Genomic DNA, 23,047 nt, shown 5'->3' on the forward strand with positions numbered 1-23,047 from the left:
GGCTCTTTATATCCACTGGTTTTCACATGATGACAGCCTGGTTTTCTGGTCATTAAAACATTTAACAACATGAATTACAGTTCATATAAATGTCAAACACCCATATAGAAAAATAAATGTATAGCTAGCTGGCAAATTAACTTTCGCTAGTCAGATAGCTTGTTAAATTGCGATGTTCGTGAATGTATTTTATGACCCAAAAATATGCTAAATCGTTTGTCTCTACATGAACTAACATACACTTAGTGTACAAACATTAGGAACACCGTCCTAATATTGAGTTGCACCCACTTTTGCCCTCAGAACAGCCTCAATTTGTCAGTGCGTGGACTCTACAAGGTGTTGGAAGCACTCCACGAGGATGCTGGCCCAAGTTGGCTGGATGTCCTTTGGGTGGTGGACCATTCTTGATACACACGGGAAACTGTTGAGCGTGAAAAACCCAGCAGCGTTGTAGTTCTTGACACACTAAAAACAGTGTGCCTGGAACCTACTACCCTATCCCGTTCAAAGGCACTTCAATATTTTGTCTTGCCCATTCACCCGCTGAATGGCACACATACACAATGCATGTCTCAAAACTCTCAAGGCTTAAAAATCCTTCTTTAACCTGTCTCCTCCCTTTTTCCTCCATCCTAGTATTTTTTTCAGCATTTATTAATTGAAGCAACTCTCCATGGTTGGGTTCGCAGAGCATCATGAGAGTTTTGGGAAACACTCGATAGAAAGTCTGCATCTTGATTTGCTTAGTCTGGATGGCCAGCTAGAGGGATGACAAGGCATTATACCTCGCTCAAAGTTTATTTGGGATACCACTACGCTTCGATGGGGGTCACGCAAAACGGAGGGGGAGGAACACATTTCATGTTGTGCTTTAGTGAAGGTCTATACATTATTCTACTGGGGTGGAAAGTAACTACAGGTCGACCGATTAATCGGAATGGCCGATTAATTAGGGCCGATGTCAAGTTTTCATAACAATCGGAAATTGGTATTTTTGGGCGCCGATTTTGCCGATTTGTTTTTATTAATATATATATATATATATATATATTATAACTTTATTTAACTAGGCAAGTCATTTAAGAACACATTCTTATTTTCAATGACGGCCCAATGACGGTGGGTTAACTGCCTTGTTCAGGGGCAGAACGACAGATTTTCACCTTGTCAGCTGGGGGGGATCAAATCTTGCAACCTTACAGTTAACTAGTCCAACGCTCTAACCACCTGCCTCTCATTGCACTCCACGCCTGTTACGCGAATGCAGTAGAATCCAAGGTAAGTTGCTAGCTAGCATTAAACTTATCTTATAAAAACAATCAATCAATCATAATCACTAGTTATAACTACACATGGTTACTAGTTTATCTAGCGTGTCCTACGTTGCATATAATCGATGCAACACTGGGGGATGATTTAACAAAAGCGCATTTGCGAAAAAAGCACAATCGTTGGATGACTGTACCTAACCATAAACACCAATGCCTTTCTTAAAATCAATACACAGAAGTATATATTTTTAAACCTGCATATTTAGCTAAAAGAAATCCAGGTTAGCAGGCAATATTAACCAGGTGAAATTGTGTCACTTCTTTTGCGTTCATTGCACGCAGAGTCAGGGTATATGCAACAGTTTGGGCAGCCTGGCTCATTGCGAATTAATTTGCCAGAATCTTATGTAATTCTGACATAACATTGAAGGTTGTGCAATGTAACAAGAATATTTAGACTTAGGGATGCCACCCGTTAGATAAAATACCGAACTGTTCCGTATTTCACTGAAATAATTAACGTTTTGTTTTCGAAATGATAGTTTCCGGATTCGACCAAATTAATGACCAAAGACTCGTATTTCTGTGTGTTATGTTATAATTAAGTCTATGATTTGATAGAGCAGTCTGACTGAGCGATGGTAGGCAGCAGCAGCCTCGTAAGCATTCATTCAAACAGCACTTTAGTGCGTTTTGCCAGCAGCTCTTCGCAAGCACAGCGCTGTTTATGACTTCAAGCCTATCAGCCTAATGACTGGTGTAACCGATGTGAAATGGCTAGCTAGTTAGCGGGGTGCGCGCTAATAGCTTTTCAAACGTCACTCGCTCTGAGACTTGGAGTAGTTGTTCCCCTTGCTCTGCATGGGTAACGCTGCTTCGAGGGTGGCTATTGTCGTTGTGTTCCTGGTTCGAGCCCAGGTAGGGGCGAGGAGAGGGACGGAAGCTATACTGTTACACTGGCAATACTATAATACCTATAAGAACATACAATAGTCAAAGGTATATGAAATACAAAGGTATAGAGAGAAATAGTCCTATAAATACTAGATTAACAACATCATAAAACCTCATACCTTGGAATATTGAAGTCTCGTGTTAAAAGGAACCACCAACTTTTATATGTTCTCATGTTCTGAGCAATGAACTCAAATGTTAGCTTTTTTACATGGCACATATTGCACTTTTACTTCTCCAACACTTTGTTTTTGCATTATTTAAACCAAATTGAACATGTTTCATTATTTATTTGAGGCTAAATTGATTTTTATTTATGTATTATATTAAGTTAAAATAAGTGTTCATTCAATATTGTTGTAATTGTCATTATTACAAATAAATAAATACAAATCGGTCGATTAATCGGTATCGGCTTTTTTTGATCCTCCAATAATCGTATCGGCGTTGAAAAATCATAATCGGTCGACCTCTAATAGTAACTGGAAGAGAGGCTGTGATGAAGGGGGGTACTGGGATTGAGGCCATGTATTCCTCTGTCCTTCCCATCTCCGCCTCTCTTCCAGCTTACTACCCACCCCAGTGGAAAAATGGCAGCATTCAGCTGTATAGACCTTCACTACAGCACAACATGAAATGTACAAATCGAAGCTTTTTGTACTTGTAGATCCCAGACATTGATTCACTCAAGTGAGAGCTGTGAAACTGATGGGGTGTAGAGATGGCAGTGAGGGCTGTTGTCTCACTCTGTCATATAACACACATCTTCTGGAACTGTGTGTGCATATGCATAACATGGCGAGTGTTATGGGTGTGTGTGTGTGTGCATCGATAGTGCGTGTGCATGGGTGTGTTTGTGTGCTTAGATATATGGTGTAGGGTGTATGCTTTGACTGTGTGCCTGGCCTGCGTGAGAGTTCCTGCTGGCCTCATTTGTTGAGTGTGTGTTGTGTCATGTTACTCCTGTCCCTGTCCCAGTTCCCTGTACATTGATCCTGAGGACAGGGAGGAGAGGTGAGGAGGGTGTGTCGGTGTCCATCTGATCCACCCATCTGATCTCAGCCTGGCCGATGGCGCTACAGCTGCTTTGACAACAGATAGCCTTCTGGGTCCTGAGTATTACTTTAGTGGTGTATTAGATTCATGCAGGGAGGAGGACACAGCGGGCTCAGAGGGATCTCCAGTTTCACTCTGACACTATAGTAAAGGGATACCCAAGCTGAAGCTGAGAAGCCATTGTGTGTGTGGATGCTAATTTGTGTGGTTTTGAGTGTCAAAAAGAGGGCTTGTGTAAACTTTGCTGAATATAAATCCCCGTACTGCTTTGTTTTATACTTTAATGAGATGTTAGTAGTATTGTTGATAGTCACAGCTTTGGGTATGACAGTAGACCGTTATTTTCCCTTTTGATATACATTATCTAAACCCCAGCCTCTCCTCCTCTCCTTTCCGACTCTCCTCTCCCTCTCTCTCTCTCAATTCAATTCGCTTTATTGGCATGAAGTAACAATGTATATATTGCCAAAGCTTATTTTGGATATTTACAATGTAAAAAATAAATAAAAATGAGAATCAAAATTGTCAACGGGACAACAGTAACAACAATAACCAAGGGTCAAAATAACCATACATTGAACAATAACAATAAGCATACAGTAGAGTACATGTGCAGGTTGATTGGTCTGTCAGACACTGTCCCTCAACTTATGGCAGGCAGCAATGTAGTGCGCTGCCAACCCACAGCTCTCTGCGTCGTCCCCCAACAGGACGGGTAGCCTATCCTCATCAGAGAGGTCTTTGAAACCTTGAATAAGGGTTTCAAATTTGGGAAAATGACACTCTCTAATTGTTTTATATTTTTGACATTTTGTCAGGAAATGCAGCTCTGTCTCAGGTTCTGCTCTCTCTCTCTCCTGCTCTCCTCTTCGCCTCCCCCTCTCTGACTCTTCTCCTCGACTCCTCCTCTCCACTCATCCTCTACTCTCTGACTCTTCTCCTCTGACTCTTCATCTCCTTCTCTCCTCTCTGACTCTCAGCTCATTTCATCCTTGACCAGCCAAGAATGACATAACATTTTGACATTGCGGTTTCTTCCCCCTGTTTCAATCTCGTACTGTGGCTGTGCATTCCTGATGACAACCATGCACTATGATGTGACCAACCAGACACACACACACACACACACACACACACACACACACACACACACACACACACACACACACACACAGGGAAACCCGCTGTTTACCATTACAGAACTCCACGCATCATTTCATGCTAGAGACAGAAACATATTTATTCTCAGCCAGGCTCCCTAGATAAGACTACTGCTTCTGCTGCCTGCTGCGTTCATGGAATACCAGTCACCACGGTTACTCTCACATCCTACTCAGTTCATATTTTGTCAGGCCATACACTATGTGAGGAAGCTACAGTATATCACAAAAGTGAGTACACCCCTCACATTTTTGTAAATATTTAAGTATATATTTTCATGTGACAACACTGAAGGAATGACACTTTGCGTGTGTTAAATTTGGTGTCATCGCTCTCACACTCCCTCATACTGACTGGTCACTGGAAGTTCAACATGGCACCTCATGGCAAAGAACTCTCTGAGGATCTGAATTTTTTTTTTGTTGCTCTACATAAAGATGGCCTAGGCTATAAGAAGATTGCCAAGACCCTGAAACTGCAGCACGGTGACCAAGACCATAGTGGCCACCGTGGAAGAGGACTCCAGTGGCAACCTGTGAAGCTCTGGTGAACTCCATGCCCAAGAGGGTTAAGGCAGTGCTGGAAAATGATGGTGGCCACACAAAATATTGACACTATGGGCCCAATTTGGACATTTCCACTTAGGGGTGTACTCACTTTTGTTGCCAGCGATTTAGACATTAATGGCTGTGTGTTGAGTTATTTTGAGGGGACAGCAAATTTACACTTATACAAGCTGTACACTCACTACTTTACATTGTAGCAAAGTGTCATTCCTTCAGTGTTGTCCAGCTCAGAGATGGCTTTCAAGGATGTGGGTGTTTGTTGGTAATGGATTTTAGTCAATGGGGGGTTGAAGGTGCCTTTCTCTCTCTCTCTCCTGCTTCTCTCTCTCTCTCTCTCCCTCTCTCTGATTTGCCCTGCGGTCACCGTTTGCTCTCACACCTTACCACTGATCATTATACACACACACCTCACCACTGATCATTATACACACACACCTCGCCATTGATCATTATAAACACATGCACGCACACACACACACACACACACACACACCCATCCATGGTCGGCTGGCATACCTCACCACTGATCATTGCATTAAATTGGCACTGGGAGGTGGGAGGAAGCGCATCCAAATGCAAAGGCCCCTGGGAAATCAGCCTGCCAACAATCACCTTGACCTGGAAGGACAGGGACACACACATCTATACTGTATACACAAACACACAGACACACACACTTATAATGTATACACAAACACACAGACACACACACCTATAATGTACACACAAACATACAGACACACACACCTATAATGTACACGCAGTGCCAGCCGGACACTTACAGTAAAAACAAAAATCATCCCTGCCCCAGGCGTTCTCACTGACCTCTCCACTGTATTGTTGGTTAACAGAGAACCAGGCTAACCACTGACACCCTGTCCTGTATGTTTACACTTCTCCCTGCACCAGGCTGTATTCCAGAGTAGGTTTGAATATTTTCTCACTGTTTTACAAATGTTCCATCCTGAGAATAAATCACTTTTTCCCAAGTAACCCAGTATTTCCTGCCATTGGTAACCGGGTTCCTGCCATTCAACCCTATTCCAGACCACCTCAATTCCTCTCCCCTGTCTCTAGGTTACCAGGGCCAGGTTGTGAATGAAGCCAGACTGACCTCTAACCTCTCCTCTCCCCTGTCTCTAGGTTACCAGGGCCAGGTTGTGAATGAAGCCAGACTGACCTCTAACCTCTCCTCTCCCCTGTCTCTAGGTTACCAGGGCCAGGTTGTGAATGAAGCCAGACTGACCTCTAACCTCTCCTCTCCCCTGTCTCTAGGTTACCAGGGCCAGGTTGTGAATGAAGCCAGACTGACCTCTAACCTCTCCTCTCCCCCTGTATTGTAGGTTACCAGAGGGCCAGTCTGACGGGGGCCCGGTGGTGAGTGCAGGCAGACTGCGGATCCTGGAGGAACAATTGATCAGAGCTAAGGAACAGATCAACTCCTACCGCAGCCTGCCTGGAGACGGTATGACACTCACATTGCGCACGCACACACATACACATGAACTTGAGACACACACATACACACACACACACACACACACACACCTTGGAAATTAGGACAGGAGGCAGTGAGGAGGAGTATTCCCAGGCAGGATTCCCTGTCCACTCCTCTTTCCTCGTATTTCAGCCGGAAATCTTCCGTCCTTGTCCTTCACAGTAACACGAGCCACACATGCAGCTCTTTTCTGGGTCAGCTGCTTTCATCGGCCTGCTACAAACCTTTGTGTCATTTGAAACATTATGAAAACATGATCAAACCACCTGCGGGCCGGATTGGCCACCCCTGCTTTAATAGTCCGGTTTAGGCTACTATGCCTGTCGATACATTAGCAGAGCTACTCTGTCTCTGTACTCTGGCCCTGTCCGTGTAGGAGAAGCATGCACTTAATGACCTCTGACACTTATTATGTCTGTGGCACTAGGCCTAGACACTGATCTAAGGACAGTTTGCACTTGACCTTATAAGGCTGGATGGGCGACTGGCCCTTTGTAGGCTCGCGGACCATTCACTTTAAAAAGTTCCTTTCTGTAAAACTGGAGGTGGGTATACAGACCCACAAGCCACTGCAGCCCCCCCATGATGATTTCTGCTTTTTTTTGGGGGGGGGGGCTCAGCTTCATGTTGGGAGTTAGAATAGTAGAATACACAAGGTGCAATTTATACCTGTTGTTTTGGATCAGCAGTCACTCAATTAGCCCATGTCAGCAAAACATTTTTTGAATGTTGAGTTAGTCTAGCGGGCAGCTATCTAAACCTGTCATGAACATTGTCAGGTAATCAAATTAAAAACTGAGAACATTTGCCTCCACCCCATGGAAAAATGTGTAGAATTGCAGGAAATGAACTTTAAAACTTTAATCTTTTCTCTTGGTTGTCACAAGGGGGCCACTAAAATGTTTTTAGGGGGGGTGGGGGGGTGGTATGGATGTGGGTACGCAGACACAGGAGCCACTGTGGCCCCTCATGATGAGTTCCATTTATTGGTGGCCCCCACCCACATCAAAGTTGCCCATCTCTGCTTTAGGGTGAGAGTAAGTTATCCTTGGATCTGTCTCTAAGGGCAATTTGTATTGTCCATTGAAATGGAAAGAAAATGTTTTGCTGTAGTCTGCAGGTTAGGGGTTAAGTGCCTTGCTCAAGGGATCAGCTGACTGTGTGTGATGTGATGTCCTGTGTTCTTAGCTGATCCCGGATCTGTGTCTAAGGTCAACCCCTATATGGTGCTAGAGAAAATCTCAGCTGACTATGTGTGTATGTTATCGTATATACGTGTTCTCCCAAAATGCATATGATTGAATGATAAATATGTGTGAAACAACCTTCCATTGTCCTACCTTTTTCCCTTCCTGTGTTCTTCTTATTTCCAGGACCAGGTAGGAACCAGGAAGAGCTGCGGAGGAAGATAGAGAACGGGGTGAAGGAGATCTGGTACTTTGTCCGCAGTGAGGTCAAGAAGCTGGGTCACATGGAGCAGGGGGACCTGCAGAAACACATCGACACACTGCTGCAGGAGCTGGGGCACCAGCAGAGGTAACACACACACACACACACACACTTTGCTGCAGGAGCTGGGGCACCAGCAGAGGTAACACACACACACACACACTTTGCTGCAGGAGCTGGGGCACCAGCAGAGGTAACACACACACACACTTTGCTGCAGGAGCTGGGGCACCAGCAGAGGTAACACACACACACACACACTTTGCTGCAGGAGCTGGGACACCAGCAGAGGTAACACACACACACACACACACTTTGTTGCAGGAGCTGGGGCACCAGCAGAGGTAACATAAATGTACTTGCACACACACTGAAAAGTTGTAAAATGCCCAGAAAAGGAACCTCTTCTATCAGCATCCAATTTTGGAAAAGTGACTTAAGCTTAAGTTGTTGTCGATCGAAAAATGGAAAGTGTCTTCTCTTCTATCACACACAGACACACACGTTTACACCAGAACACACGTGGATAACATGTTACATAATTCACCATGGGAGCTTTTGCAACGCTACGACCCAGCTGTGACCTCTAACCCCGTGTTAATGTGTGCGCGCCTGTGTGTGTTGACCCCAGGTCCATCATGACTGACCTGCACTACCTGAGCCAGGCTGATGGAGCAGGAGACTGGAGAGAGAAGGAGGCCAAGGACCTGTCTGACCTGGTACAGAACAGGATCACATACCTCCAGGTACCGTAATGTCCACCACACAGCTCAACACCTAGTACACGTATGGACACCCACGGGAGATTAGGATGGGCTTTTACCACACACCAGGGACTGGTTACAACCCACATAGGGATATTCCACACGTCACTTAATCGTCTACATTGACTTGTAGCTGATCATTTAAACAAATCCAAATCTGTTCAGTTTTTATTAGGGCAAATTTCTGTCCCGGTAATGCTGGTCTGTACTGTGTGTGTGGGCTGAGCAGGTCTGTATGGAGAGGCAGGTAGACCTCCCCTCTGCCAGTGTACTGTATAACAGGATTAAGACGGCTAAGGATGTGATTGTCTTCTGTCTCCGCTGTGAGTTGGGCAGAGGCAGCGCGATGCTTCTCTCCCTCCTCTTGACACGCGTGTAATGGTGTCAGGCCTCACGACAAAGTGTCATTCAACAGGGAAACCATAGAGAACCTTCAAAAGTTCCCTGCTGTATGTCTTGTAAAGAAGTTGCGCTAACTAGGTTATGCAACTTTGTTCTGTTTGTGGGAGTGACAGGAACCCAAACTGTGTCCGTTTACTAATATATTACAGAAAATGGGCATTCGTGCGTGTAAGTGTGCGGGTGCATGTGGAAAAAATATTGTCACATACTGTATTGAACACAATGGGAGACAGAGAACTAGTTTCAAGCGCAGGGCGCAGCAGGTGTTTATTGTAGAGGACCACAGGAGGAGGCAGGTAGCTGGGTCCAGGGGCAGGCAGAAGGTCATACACAGGGGAACCAAAAAGGCAAAAGTACAGGCAGGGAAAAGGCTAGTAACGTCATCCGGGAGATCAGGCAATAGGTTGATAACAGGAAATCCAATAGGCTAAAGTACAGGCAGGGAATAGGCTTCGTTAGTAAGGCAGGCAAAAACTATCATACACTGGAGGATTAAATTACAGGACCACCAGCACTCCGAATAGAAGTGTGTCACAAAACAAACAATACCTCACAATGATGGAGTGCAAAGAACTGAACTAAATAGGGTGTAATAACGACATACATGTGTGTGAACAGGTGATTAGAATTCAGGTGATTGGGATCTGGAGAGTGAATTGTATTCAGGGGATCTATGTGTTTGAGAGTGTGAGCTGGAAAGTGAGCTGCGTTCAGGGGATTGATGTGTTTGAGAGTGTGAGCTGGAAAGTGAGCTGCGTTCAGGGGATTGATGTGTTTGAGAGTGTGAGCTGGAAAGTGAGCTGCGTTCAGCTGGGGATCAGGGATTGATGTGTTTGAGAGTGTGCTGAGCTGGAAAGTGAGCTGCGTTCAGGGGATCGATGTGTTTGTTGAGCTGGAAAGTGAGTGTCAGGGGAGCTGGAAAGTGAGCTGCGTTCAGGGGATCGATGTGTTTGAGAGTGTGAGCTGGAAAGTGAGCTGCGTTCAGGGGATCGATGTGTTTGAGAGTGTGAGCTGGAAGCAGACGTTACACGTACACCTGATAGGTGCTGTGAAATGTGTTGTTTTACAGGGTCAGCCATAGTAGCACAACTCCCCCTAGAACAAAATAGGGTTAAGTGCCTTGCTCAAGGGTACATTGACAGATCTTTCACCTTGTCGGCTCGGGTATTCCAAACCAGCAACCTTTCGGTTACTGGCCCAACGTGTGTGTGTGTGTGTGTGTGTGTGTGTGTGTGTGTGTGTGTGTGTGTGTGTGTGTGTGTGTGTGTGTGTGTGTGTGTGTGTGTGTGTGTGTGTGTGTGTGTGTGTATAGGCTAGGTAATAATAAGGAATGGTGAGAGCAGGGTAGAGGTTGTTAATTAGTCATATTGAGTCCCTGTGTGCTATTAACGTTAGCTAGCTAGTGATTAACTTGATGAAGTGTGTGTGTGTGTGCGCTAGTCTGATAACATAGTGGCTGTGTGATGGAGGAGCATTAGTATTGCCTGTCTCTCTGGCCCTGCCTCAGCTTTTCATCACCAGTCACACAGTCAATGGAGGGAGACTAACCCTTTGCTGCTTATACGTTCAATACACACACACACACACACACACACACACACTAATATAATTACAGCCGCACACATTCGCATGCATATACACACACTACACTCTCTCACTCTCTATCTCTCTCTCCATGCTCGCCAGTCCCCACCATACATCTCCCATCATCTGCCATTGACTGACGGTTGACCTTCCCATAATCTACCCCCCTCAGTCTCTCACACACACACACACACACACACACACACACACACACACACACACACAAGCTCCTACAGTCTCAGAGCTGCAGTCATAGATCTTTGTTAACATGTTCTCGACCTGATTATCAGGATCAGGATAGGAGTTAACAAAGGGAATGGTCACGGTAATGGATGTTGCCTTCAGACCCTCCCTGACTCCACTCCAGCAGAGCATACAGACACCGTGTTTTGAAGTATGAAGTAGAACGCCAGTCAAAGCCTTCTGGGCCCACTAGGGCGTGTCTGTCTTTCTGTCCGTCTGTCTCTGTATTCCTAGTACAGAAAGCATAGCAAGTCTGTATTTTGATAAGGTAAAGAGAAAGTAAGCAGAAGACCCTGCACACTGAAATACACTTTTGGCTCTCAAATGCGTGACAATGCCTCGACTCTCTGGTCTTCACCATAACATTTACTAACCAGGCAGCTCAGGCCTCCCTGTGTTGTAACAACCCCACCTCCTGTCCCTTCTCCCCTCCAGAACCCCCAGGACTGCTCCAAGGCCAGGAAGCTGGTGTGTAACATCAACAAGGGCTGCGGCTACGGCTGCCAGCTGCACCACGTGGTCTACTGCTTCATGATCGCCTACGGCACCCAGCGTACCCTCATCCTGGAGTCCCAGAACTGGCGCTACGCCACGGGAGGCTGGGAGACCGTCTTCCTCCCGGTCAGTCAGACGTGCACCGAGCGCACCGGGGTCACCACCGGACACTGGTCAGGTATGTTGAGCAAGACGTGATCTCTGACCTCTGATAATGGGGCCGTGTCCATGACAACAGGCCAGACACAGACAGAACACGTTCTGCCCTCTGTCCTCTGTTGGGGTTCTGTCCATAGCTACAGACCACCTCACGCAGTGTGCAGGATACCGTAAAAACAGAATTACGTTATACATCTATGTGTGGTACATGGAGAATGATGATGAGTATTGTGGAGCTTTGAGTCTGCCCCGACACTATTTTACTCTCTTTCTTCTTCTCACATCAGAAGGGGCTACTACAGGTCTGGGAATGAGATGAAAAACAGCCTGGGAGGGAGGGGGGGGGAGACTTCCAACTGTAGAGATTTTTTTTGGTTTTACACAAAGCATGCAAGTGTAGTGCCTGAGCAAGAGAATGGCAAACAAACATGAAAGAACTGACCTCAAAAACAGCAAAATTGTACCCTTTTCTCTTTGTTCAGAGGGCTTGTCTCCCTGTCCCAGTGTTACTGCTGAAGTAGGTCCTCCAGTTGAGAGGACAGAGGAGAGGAGACAGACGCTAGAAGTGTTGAAGGTAGGAAAGAGACTGAAGGAGCGAACAGCGAAGGGAAGATTGAAGAGAATGGGAGGAAGGAGCGGAGAGAAAGGAGAAGAAAGAGGAAAAAGAGAGACTGGGGGAATAAAATGATCTGGAGAGAAGATGAAAGGCAGGAGGAAACGAGAGATTGACTGGAGGGAGAGAAGGAGCGAAGAAAGGGGAACATGGAATTGCATTATATACTGTAGGAAACAGGGTGCTATTTGGAAATCAACCATAGGGACTCTAGCCTTGCACCTTGTGACTGGGCTGTGTAGAACAGAACAGTAAGTGGGTGACCGTCATCGACCTAGTTTGGTTTTTATTAATATCGTTAAAGCATTATGTAGTTTACGACATTGGTAAATGATTGGTTGTCTGAGACATTGATGTGCCCTTGTCAGGTCTGAGGCAGAGGGGAACAGAAGGACAGAGGCAGACATCACTACCGTGGTGGATGGATTATAACCCTATCCCACACTCAAACACTCGCAGCAAGAATTACAGCAAACACAAACACACCCTCTAACCCCCCCCCCTCCCCCCCTTAATTTCTTCAAGATGTAATTTAGATTTGAGGTCTTTCCTAATTAGCCTGAAAAGGGAGAGAGGGTTGAGAGAGAGAGATCATTTATTAGTGCAGCCAGAGAGAAACGCTCTAGTCTCACCACTGAAATCTGACAGCAGGGTTATATAAGCCCGGCCAGGCAATTTCCTAAATACTTCTTTCAGTGAGAAGAGAGAGAGAAAAAAATTGCCTTTTAATATTTAATGCAGCGCAAGATTTAAATTCTGGACACTGGTGTGCACATGCAGTCTGTTTGTTTCTCTCTAGCCGTATTCTTAGCTTGATGATTATTTGTATTTATTTGATATATTGAAAAATGGTGATTAGAGCTTTGACTGTCTTTACTGGTTTTGTTTGGTGAAATATTCCAGTTCATTCAAATCTACATTTCTTATTTTCATTGTGTGCTTTTATTTTATTTTTTAATAAAGAGAGAGAGAATTCAAGGATCTCTCTACCCCTTCTTCACTCTCTCTTCCTCTCTCTTCCTTTCCTTTCCTCCGTGGGAATGTCCCATTCGTTCATATCTTATTTTGATAAATGTTCATTAAAACTGTCCTTGAGGCACGTGACACTAATTGTTACTCTCTATCAGAGAATCAACAGCACTCCAAAACATCTGAGAGGAAGGGTCAAGGAGTGCAATAGCACTTTAACTAACCACTCACAGGCCACGAAATACCTTTGTCTTGTGTCTTAATAATAAGAACTGTAAGACAGGGTGTCCTGGGGGGATACAGGCAGAACCAGAGAGAGAGAGAGAGAGGAAAGATGAACTCTTCTCCCTGGGTTCTGCTGTTCAGACAGCTCCTCATGTACACCATGATGCTTAGTGCATCTTCACTGCTACATGCATCAAACCCCTCTGCTGGAGGCTGGAGATCTGATCATTTATATCTCTCTCTGTCTGTATGTCAAAAGCACTCTATTGTTACCTCCTATCTCTCCCTCTCCGGCTCTCTCTCTCTCTCTCGGTCTCTTGACTTCTCCCTCTCCGGCTCGCTCTCTCTCTCTCTGTCTCTTGCCTTCTCCCTCTCCGGCTCTCTCTCTCTCTCGGCCTCTTGCCTTCTCCCTCTCTGTCTCTCTCTCGGTCTCTTCCCTTCTCCCCTCTCTCTCTCTCTCTCTCTCTCTCGGTCTCTTGCCTTCTCCCTCTCCCGCTCTCTCTCTCTCTCTCGGTCTCTTGCCTTCTCCCTCTCCGCTCTCTCTCTCTCTCGGTCTCTTGCCTTCTCCCTCTCTGCTCTCTCTCTCAGTCTCTTGCCTTCTCCCCTCTCCGGCTCTCTCCTCTCGGTCTCTTGCCTTCTCCCTCTCCGGCTCTCTCTCTCTCTCTCTCTCTCGGTCTCTTGCCTTCTCCCTCTCTGGCTCTCTCTCTCTCTCTCAGTCTCTTGCCTTCTCCCTCTCTCTCTCTCTCGGTCTCTTGCCTTCTCCCTCTCCCTCTCCGGCTCTCTCTCTCTCGGTCTCTTGCCTTCTCCCTTTCTGCCGTTCCATCCACTCTTTTTATTATCCCTCGCTCCTCCCTCTCTCTCCCGCAGGCGAGGCTAACGACAAAGACGTCCAGGTGGTAGAGTTACCCATCGTGGACAGCCTGCACCCCCGCCCCCCCTATCTGCCCCTAGCCATTCCCGAGGACCTGGCCCAGCGCCTCCACCGGCTCCATGGTGACCCTTCCGTCTGGTGGGTGTCTCAGTTTGTCAAGTACCTGATCCGGCCCCAGGCCTGGCTGGAGAAGGAGATCCAGGACACCACCGCCAAACTGGGCTTTAGGCACCCCATCATAGGGTAGGTGGACACACTACGCATGCAAGCACACATGTACTGTACGTGCGCGCACACATACACACACGTACTATTTATTTTTGGCCCTTCTATCTATCTCTGTCCTAATGGATACAAGCACCCATGCACACACATTCCTTATCGCTATCCCCACTGAGAGATGTAATTGAAAAGTAAAAGCAGTTATTTTCCTTTTATGTTGAGAGAGTGAGGGAGAGAGAGAGAAAGAGAGAGAGAGAGAGAAAATTGAGTCCTGTGAAGTGCTGGGTTGTCTGTCTCTTTGTTGTGCATAGTAGGATCTTCTCTCCTCTAAAACCTTCTCAGGAAGTACCACACTGTAGGTGTCGGCAACAGGTGTGATTTAAATACAGTACCAGTCAAAAGTTTTAGAACACCTACTCATTCAAGGTGTTTCTTTATTTTGTACTATTTTCTACATTGTAGAACAGTAGTGAAGACATCAAAACTATGAAATAGCACATATGGAATCATGTAGTAACCAAAAAGGTGTTAAACAAATCAATCTAGTTTTTTAGATTCTTCAAAGTAGCCACCCTTTGCCTTGATGACAGCTTTGCACACTCTTGGCATTCTCTCAACCAGCTTCACCTGGAATGCTTTTCCAACGGTCTTGAAGGAGTTCCCACATATGCTGAGCACTTGTTGGCTGCTTTTCCTTCACTCTGCGGTCCAACTCATCCCAAGCCATCTCAACTAGGTTGAGGTCAGGTGATTGTGGAGGCCAGGTCATCTGATGCAGCACTCCACCACTCTCCTTCTTGGTCAAATAGTCCTTACACAGCCTGGAGTTGTGTTTTGGGTCATTGTCCTGTTGAAAAACAAATGATAGTCCCACTAAGTGCAAACCAGATGGGATGGTGTATCGCTGCAGAATGCTGTGGTAGCCATGCTGGTAAAGTGTGCCTTGAATTCTAAATAAATCACTGACAGTGTCACCAGCAAAGCACCCCCACACCATCACACCTCCTCCTCCATGTTTCACGGTGGGAACCACACATGCAGAAATCATCCGTCCACCTACTCTGCGTCTCATGAAGACATAGCGCTTGGAACCAGAAATCTCAAATATCTTCTGTATATCACCCCTACCATGTCACAACACAATCTTGGTTTCATCAGACCAGAGAATCTTGTTTCTCATGGTCTGAGAATCTTTAGGTGCCTTTTGGAAAACTCCAAGCAGGCTGTCATGTGCCTTTAATTGAGGCGTGGCTTCCGCCTGACCACTCTACCATAAAGGCCTAATTGGTGGAGTGCTACAGAGGTGGTTCTCCCATCTACACAGAGGAACTCTAGAGCTCTGTCAGAGTGACCATCAGGTTTCTGTTCACCTCCCTAATCAAGACCCTTCTCCCCCGATTGCTCGGTTTGGCCGGGCGGCCAGCTCTAGGAAGAGTCTTGGTGGTTGCAAACTTCTTCCATTTAAGAATTATAGAGGCCACTGTGTTCTTGGGGACCTTCAATGCTGAAGACATTTTTTGGTACCCTTCCCCAGATCTGTGCCTCGATACAATCCTGTCTCGGAGCTCTACGGACAATTCCTTCGACCGAAAGGCTTAGTTTTTGCTCTGACATGCACAGCCAACTGTGGGACCTTATATAGACCGGTGTGTGCCTTCACAAATCATGTCCAATCAATTGAATTTACCACAGGTGGACTCCAAGTTGTATAAACATCTCAAGGATGATCAATGGAAACAGGATGCACCTGAGCTCAATTTCAAGTCTCATAGCAAAGGGTCTGAAATACTTATGTAAATACCTTTCTTTTGTTTTTAATACATTTGCTAACATTTCTAAAAACCTGTTTTTTGGTTTATCATTATGGGGTATTGTGTGTAGATTGCTGAGGAAATTGTTTTATTTAATCCTTTGTAGAAGAAGGCTGTAACGTAACAAAATGTAGAAAAGGTTAAAGGGTCTGAATACATCCCGAAGACACTACATATCTATCTCAATTATTTTGTACCCCTGCACATGTATAGAGCCAAGTTATCATTACTCAATGTGTATTTATTCCTTGTTTTAGTATTATTTTATTTTTCTCTCTGCATTGTAAGCAAGCATTTCACTTTTAGTCTACACCTGTTGTTTACGAAGCATGTGACAAATACAATTTTATTTGATTTTAATTTGAGAGAGAGGAGAAATCGAAGGGGGCGAGAGTGCGAAGGGAGATGGGGAGAGAGAGAGAGTGGGAGCGAGCTGGAGAGGGGGAGCGAGCTGGAGAGAGGGAGCGAGCTGGAGAGAGGGAGAGAGCTGGAGAGGGGGAGCGAGCTGGAGAGGTGGAGCGAGCTGGAGAGGGGGAGAGAGCTGGAGAGGGAGAGAGCTGGAGAGGGGGAGAGAGGGAGCGAGCGAGCTGGAGAGAGGGAGAGAGCTGGAAAGAGGGAGAGAGCTGGAGAGAGGGAGCGAGCAAGACGCGGAGAGCTAAAGAGAATCAGAGGGAGAGTGCTGCGTGCTCCAGCCGCTATCCAAACAACCCACTCTGCCATCCATCACTAGAAAGCACCATGACCTTCACTCTAGGAGAGGAGCGCTCTGCTTCACACACACACAAATCACTCACACACACACACACACACACACACACCTGTAGAGACATGCAGACAGACACACATACACACATTCTTAGACACGTGCACAGACAGACACACACCACACACTCCGCTAACTCCTCTCACCATCTTCTCTATATATCCTGTTCTGTAGGGTCCATGTGAGACGGACAGACAAGGTGGGGACAGAGGCAGCCTTCCACCCTATAGAGGAGTACATGGTACATGTAGAGGACCATTTCCAACACCTAGCCAGGCGCATGCTAGTGGACAAGAAGAGAGTCTACTTGGCCACTGACGACCCCTCACTACTACAGGAGGCCAAGGCTAAGTGCGTATGCCTGGCTGTGTGTGCGTGTATTTCTGTGTGTGTCTGTGTTTCTGTGTATGTCTGTGTGTGTGTGTGTGTGTGTGTGTGTGTGTCTACGTGCCGCCGGCAGTGTGGGTGTGTGTGTGTGCAGGACTGCCTTGTGGTATTCTGGACCTGTTTGTGATGACGAGAAGCTGTATTTGATGTGTGCTCCAAAGTACTGACAATACAAAGAATGAATGCCATATGCACGTTGACATCTGTATGGTCCTTTAGCTCTCTGACTGACTCTGTCTCTGTGTGTGTCTCAGGTACCCAGAATATGAGTTCATCAGTGATAACTCCATCTCGTGGTCTGCGGGGCTGCATAACCGCTACACCGAGAACTCTCTGAGAGGAGTCATCCTAGATATTCACTTCCTGTCCCAGACCAACTTCCTGGTCTGCACCTTCTCCTCACAGGTGACCTTTCACCTCCTACCTTACCTACTCCTCTTCCTCCTCCTCCTCCCCTTTCTTCTCCTCATTCTCTTCCTCAAAACTTTACTTTGGCAAGGCCCATACAATAGTAAGACCTAAGTAATACGCCATTGAGTGATACTGTACCATAACTACTGCCTTTTCCTGGTCAGGTCACAAGGTCCTACCCATAATCACCACCATAGAACCATAGGTCCTATGTAGCTCAGTTGGTAGAGCATGATGCTTGCAATGCCAGGATGGACCACCTGTACGTAAAATGTATGCACGCATGACTGTAAGTCGCTTTAGATCAAATTGTCTGCTCAATGGAATGTATTATTATTAGCCTCAATTCGTCAGTGCATGGACTCTACTCAAACCGGTGCGCCTGGCACCTACTACCATACCCCTTTCAAAGGCACTTCAATCTTTTGTCTTGCCCCTTCACCCTCTGAATGGCACACATACATGTCTCAAGGCTTAAATATCCTTCTTTAACCCGTCTCCTCCCGTTTATCTACACTGATTGAAGTGGATTTAACAGGTGACTGCAATAAGGAATCATAGCTTTTACCTGGATTCACCTGGTCAGTCTGTCATGGAAAGAGCAGGTGTTCCTAATGTTTTGTACACTCAGTGTGTGTGTGTGTGTGTGTGTGTGTGTGTGTGTGTGTGTGTGTGTGTGTGTGTGTGTGTGTGTGTGTGTGTGTGTGTGTGTGTGTGTGTGTGTGTGTATATACAGTACTAGTCAAAAGTTTGGACACCCCTACTCATTCCATTCAACATTGTAGAATAATAGTGAAGAACATCAAAACTATGAAATAACACACATGGAATCATGTAGTAACCAAAAAAGTGTTAAACAAATCCAAATATATTTATATTTGAGTTTCTTCAAAGTAGCCACCCTTTGCCTTGATGACAGCTTTGCACACTCTTGGCATTCTCTCAACCAGCTTCATGAGGTCATCACCTGGAATGCATTTCAATTAACAGGTGTGCCTTGTTAAAAGTTAATTTGGAATTTCTTTCCTTCTTAATGCATTTGAGCCAATCAGTTGTGTTGTGACAAGGTAGGGCTGGTATACAGAAGATAGCTCTATTTGGTAAAATATCAAGTCCATATTATGGCAAGAACAGCTCAAATAAGCAAAGAGAAACAATAGTCCATCATTACTTTAAAACATGAAGGTCAGTCAATACGGAAAACTTCTAGAACTATGAAAGTTTCTTCAAGTGCAGTCACAAAAACCATCAAGCTCTATGATGAAACTGGCACTAATGAGGACCGCCACAGGAAAGGAAGATCCAGAATTACCTCTGCTGCAGAGGATGAATTCATTAGTTACCAACCTCAAAAATCGGCAATTAACTGAAATCTCTGAGTCTCATAGTAAAGGATCTGAATACTTATGTAACTAAGGTATTTCTAAACACCTGTTTTCTCTTTGTCATTATGGGGTATTATGTGTAGATCGATGAGGGGGAAAAATAATTGGATCCATTTTAGAATAAGTCTGTAACATAACAAAATGTGGAAAAGTAGAGGGGTCTAAATACTTTCCGAATGCACTGTATATTAGCCTCTGTGTTCCATTTCTCATGCGGTCCTGTATATTGTGTTGTGCTTCTGTTCCAGGTGTGCCGTGTGGCCTATGAGATCATGCAGACCCTCCATCCTGATGCCTCATCTCACTTCCACTCCCTGGATGACATCTACTACTTCGGGGGCCAGAACGCCCACAACCAGCTAGCCGTGTACGCCCACCAGCCCCGGAGCTCCGACGACATCCCCCTAGAGCCCGGCGACCTGATCGGGGTGGCGGGGAACCACTGGGACGGCAACTCCAAGGGCATCAACCGCAAGACGGGCCGCACCGGCCTCTACCCGTCCTACAAGGTGAAGGAGAAGATCGAGACCGTAAAGTATCCCACGTACCCCGAGGCAGACAAGATGCTGAATCAGTAGAGAGAGACTGAGATACAGACTGCTGCCCAGACAGACACTGCTAACTTATGAGTGAAAACGTGGACCTTTAGCCCGAGAGAGGGGACGAAGGGGAATGCACTTTGAATGAGTGTGGGTCTTGGTCAGTTGAAGTGTGTATGAGTGAGTGTGTGTGCGCGCGTTTGTGAAATGCGGCATGCAGAGTATCTACAGGGTATCTGACTTACTCCTCACCAACCTGACCCTCCGGGACTAGGACCCTCCAGTGACTAACTCTGTCAGGGGGGGTAAAATAAAAGACTACAATTAGCAAAGAAATGAAAGAAAAAACTAAAATAAGGAATAAACAAATGATAGCACTCCGGTGGAATGATGAAGGGATCGCCCAATCAGAGCTCTTTATTTAAATAATAGTTGAAATGACTGAGAAACCTCAGAATGATGACTGAAAAAATAACTACAAAGAGAACTAATTGTGAACTGTAAGAGCCAACAAACAAACTCTTGACTTTCGCCTCTCCCCCTGTGCTGTTCTCTTCTCTTCTTGTGGACATTGGTTGTAGCCAATTGTTTTCTTCCTTCTTTCCTTCCTGCCCCTGCTTCCTCTCCTCCTTTCACTCCTTTCTTCACTCACTCCGTTTCAACTTACGCCAACTCATGCATTTTTTTCTGTCCCACCCTCTATTAATTTTTCACCGCCATATTGTGCTTTTGGATAAGTGATTTTAATGTTTTTAGTTGTTGTCGTTGGTGGGTGCGAGAGTGTGCGAGTGTGTGAGCATTCAAGCATGTGTGTGGGGTGTGTGTGAGTCCAAATAGGGTGCCTACTAAGGAAAATGGCTTCTGTACTTCTTCTCTCCAAGTGTCTCTGTTTTTGTTCGTGTCAAAGTGACGTCAGAGCCATAAGGACCCAGGCCTTGCCATGCAGATACTGCACATGCAGAATAATACATACTGTACATAAGAGAAAACGGTGTATGCAGAATACCACATTCAGAATACTGTATATGCAGAATACTACATGTAGGATACTGTATATGCAGAATACTACATGTAGAATACTGTATATGCAGAATACCACATTCAGAATACTGTATATGCAGAATACACATTCAGAATACTGTACATACAGAATACTACATGCATAATAGAGAACTGTATATGCAGAATAATGTATATGCAGAATACTGTATATGCAGAATACTATATATGCAGAATACTGTATATGCAGAATACTATATATGCAGAATACTGTATATGCAGAAAACTGTACACTCCAGTCCAGACTCACTTAACTGTGTCTTACTCATTTTCTGTTGTTCATGTCCTTTTTAAAATGTTATTTTAATGTTATTGAATTTGAAAGAAAAATGAAAATTGACAACTACACTTTAAAAGATTACAAACAATGATTATTTACGTATGATGATGATAGCATTGATGAAGATGATGATTAACGAAGAATATGATTATTGTCCACCATGAAGACATGTTCATATTTTATGTTTCTGGGCATTGTCTTTGATAAAAGCAGATCAAATAAAGTGATCGGCTCAACTTGTTTGTGTTTCTGTGTCTGTTCCCACAGTCCACTCAAATGCTTTGTTGTTCAGAGTAGAGCAAGTGTACCTATTAAGCCCAACGAAATCTAAGTTTAGACATTTCTAACAGATACTGTCCTAATTTTGTGTAAGAAAAGTGGATATAAACTGAAAGATGAATCTCTCTCGTGAAGTTTAATGATTTTACTTACAACATGTTTTAATAAGACGTACAAATATTTGATCAAATGTGAAACGTCCAGGCTGGGCTTGATGGTTACCGAGTGTTCCCCATAAGCCCACCTCTTAAATAATCCATTTTAATTCATTTCCAAATGTTAAAAACTTACAAACGGACATTTCTTATGTAAAATTACATTCTATTAATCTCACCTAAAGTTATTTAAATAAACTGATCATTACTATTCATCGTGACAGTAGCACTCATAACAGGGGTTATCCACAGAGATCAATGTGGACTTAGACTTTTGTTCTTGCCAACCAGTACACACCTGATTCAACTAATCAGCTAATCATAGACTTCAATCAAGACATGATTAGTTGAATCAGGTGTGTTATTGCTTGGTTAGAACACAAACCTGCACCCACAGGGCTCTGGATAATAAGCCATGCAACAAAGGCCATAACGCAAACAACTTTCAATGAATGATCTGAAAGCTGATTCACATTTGCTGTACTGCTATTGTTGTTGGTTAGTTCAACTTGTGTTTCTGAGGCCAATCTGAAGACAGATTCAAATCTCTCTTTCTGCTGTGTATTACAAAGGTACAGGTGGTGGACCAAAAACAGAATCACCTGGATGAATAAAAAACAACAATATCATAATGCCCCCACCCAAAAGTGCATGAGTAGTCACCCAATAGTCATCTTCTTGTCCCTTGTTTGTTTGTATTTTTATCCACCTCTTGTAGGTTTTCTATTCCTGTTATTCCTCAACCCTGGTCTTACAGTATTCTCTCTCTGCGTCAACGACTACCTGTCCACTCCAAACGTCTTGGAGAGAGGACAGAGGTTTCTAATTGTTGCTAATCTTGGTAAAGGCACCATGGTATGTGTTTTAATCAACTTAAATCTGAACAAAAAAAAACATTTATGCTCATGTTCTTTGAATATTAGGGATATCAACACACTATCCCCATGTGTTTCTATGCAAACTGAGCTTAATAGGTGCATACCGAGCTTAATTGGAACAAATCAAATCGTACAACTCCGTGGAATGCTTACTTACAAGCCCTTAACCAACAATGCAGTTTTAAGAAAATTGAGTTAAGAAGTTATTTACTAAATAAAATATAGTAAACATATATTATTTTTATAACAGTATATGTATATACAAATATATATATATACAGGGGTTACCGGTACCGAGTCAATGTGTGGGGGTACAGGTTAGTCGAGGTAATTTGTACATGTAGGTAGGGGTAAAGTGACTATGCATAGATCATTAACAACAGTGATTTATGGTGAAAACAACAGAATAGCAAAGTCTACCCATAGAATATTTGGAAACCAATGGTTTGGGGTATAAATATACACTATAGACTTAAATATTATTTGAAGTTAGTATTGATCATGTTGAACAATATTGCTACATTGTCATTTACATTCTGTATAGAGGGAGTGTTTTTGTGCTTTAAACTCACCTGAGATAAATGTCAAATTTACA

General features: G+C 44.6%; 1 protein-coding gene across 11 annotated transcripts in view; it reads left to right on the plus strand.

The window, feature by feature from the left end:
* Positions 1–21,376, plus strand: part of LOC112262442 (alpha-(1,6)-fucosyltransferase) — a 109,879-nt gene extending 88,503 nt beyond the window's left edge. For 10 of the 11 annotated variants that reach the window (XM_042329869.1, XM_042329871.1, XM_042329872.1 and 7 more), the window contains 8 exons: positions 6,355–6,476; positions 7,883–8,045; positions 8,590–8,704; positions 11,387–11,624; positions 14,280–14,526; positions 17,254–17,430; positions 17,721–17,871; positions 19,511–21,376. In XM_042329869.1, coding sequence (XP_042185803.1) covers positions 6,355–6,476; positions 7,883–8,045; positions 8,590–8,704; positions 11,387–11,624; positions 14,280–14,526; positions 17,254–17,430; positions 17,721–17,871; positions 19,511–19,840 — 1,543 coding nt within the window. In that variant the 3' untranslated portion in view covers positions 19,841–21,376. Of the gene's footprint in view, positions 1–6,354; positions 6,477–7,882; positions 8,046–8,177; positions 8,199–8,589; positions 8,705–11,386; positions 11,625–14,279; positions 14,527–17,253; positions 17,431–17,720; positions 17,872–19,510 lie in introns of those variants that run through there. The other variant, XM_042329880.1, reaches the window with a different exon arrangement.
* Positions 21,377–23,047: the final 1,671 nt, after the last annotated feature.

Source organism: Oncorhynchus tshawytscha, linkage group LG11, assembly GCF_018296145.1.
Source record: "Oncorhynchus tshawytscha isolate Ot180627B linkage group LG11, Otsh_v2.0, whole genome shotgun sequence".
NCBI lineage: Eukaryota > Metazoa > Chordata > Actinopteri > Salmoniformes > Salmonidae > Oncorhynchus > Oncorhynchus tshawytscha.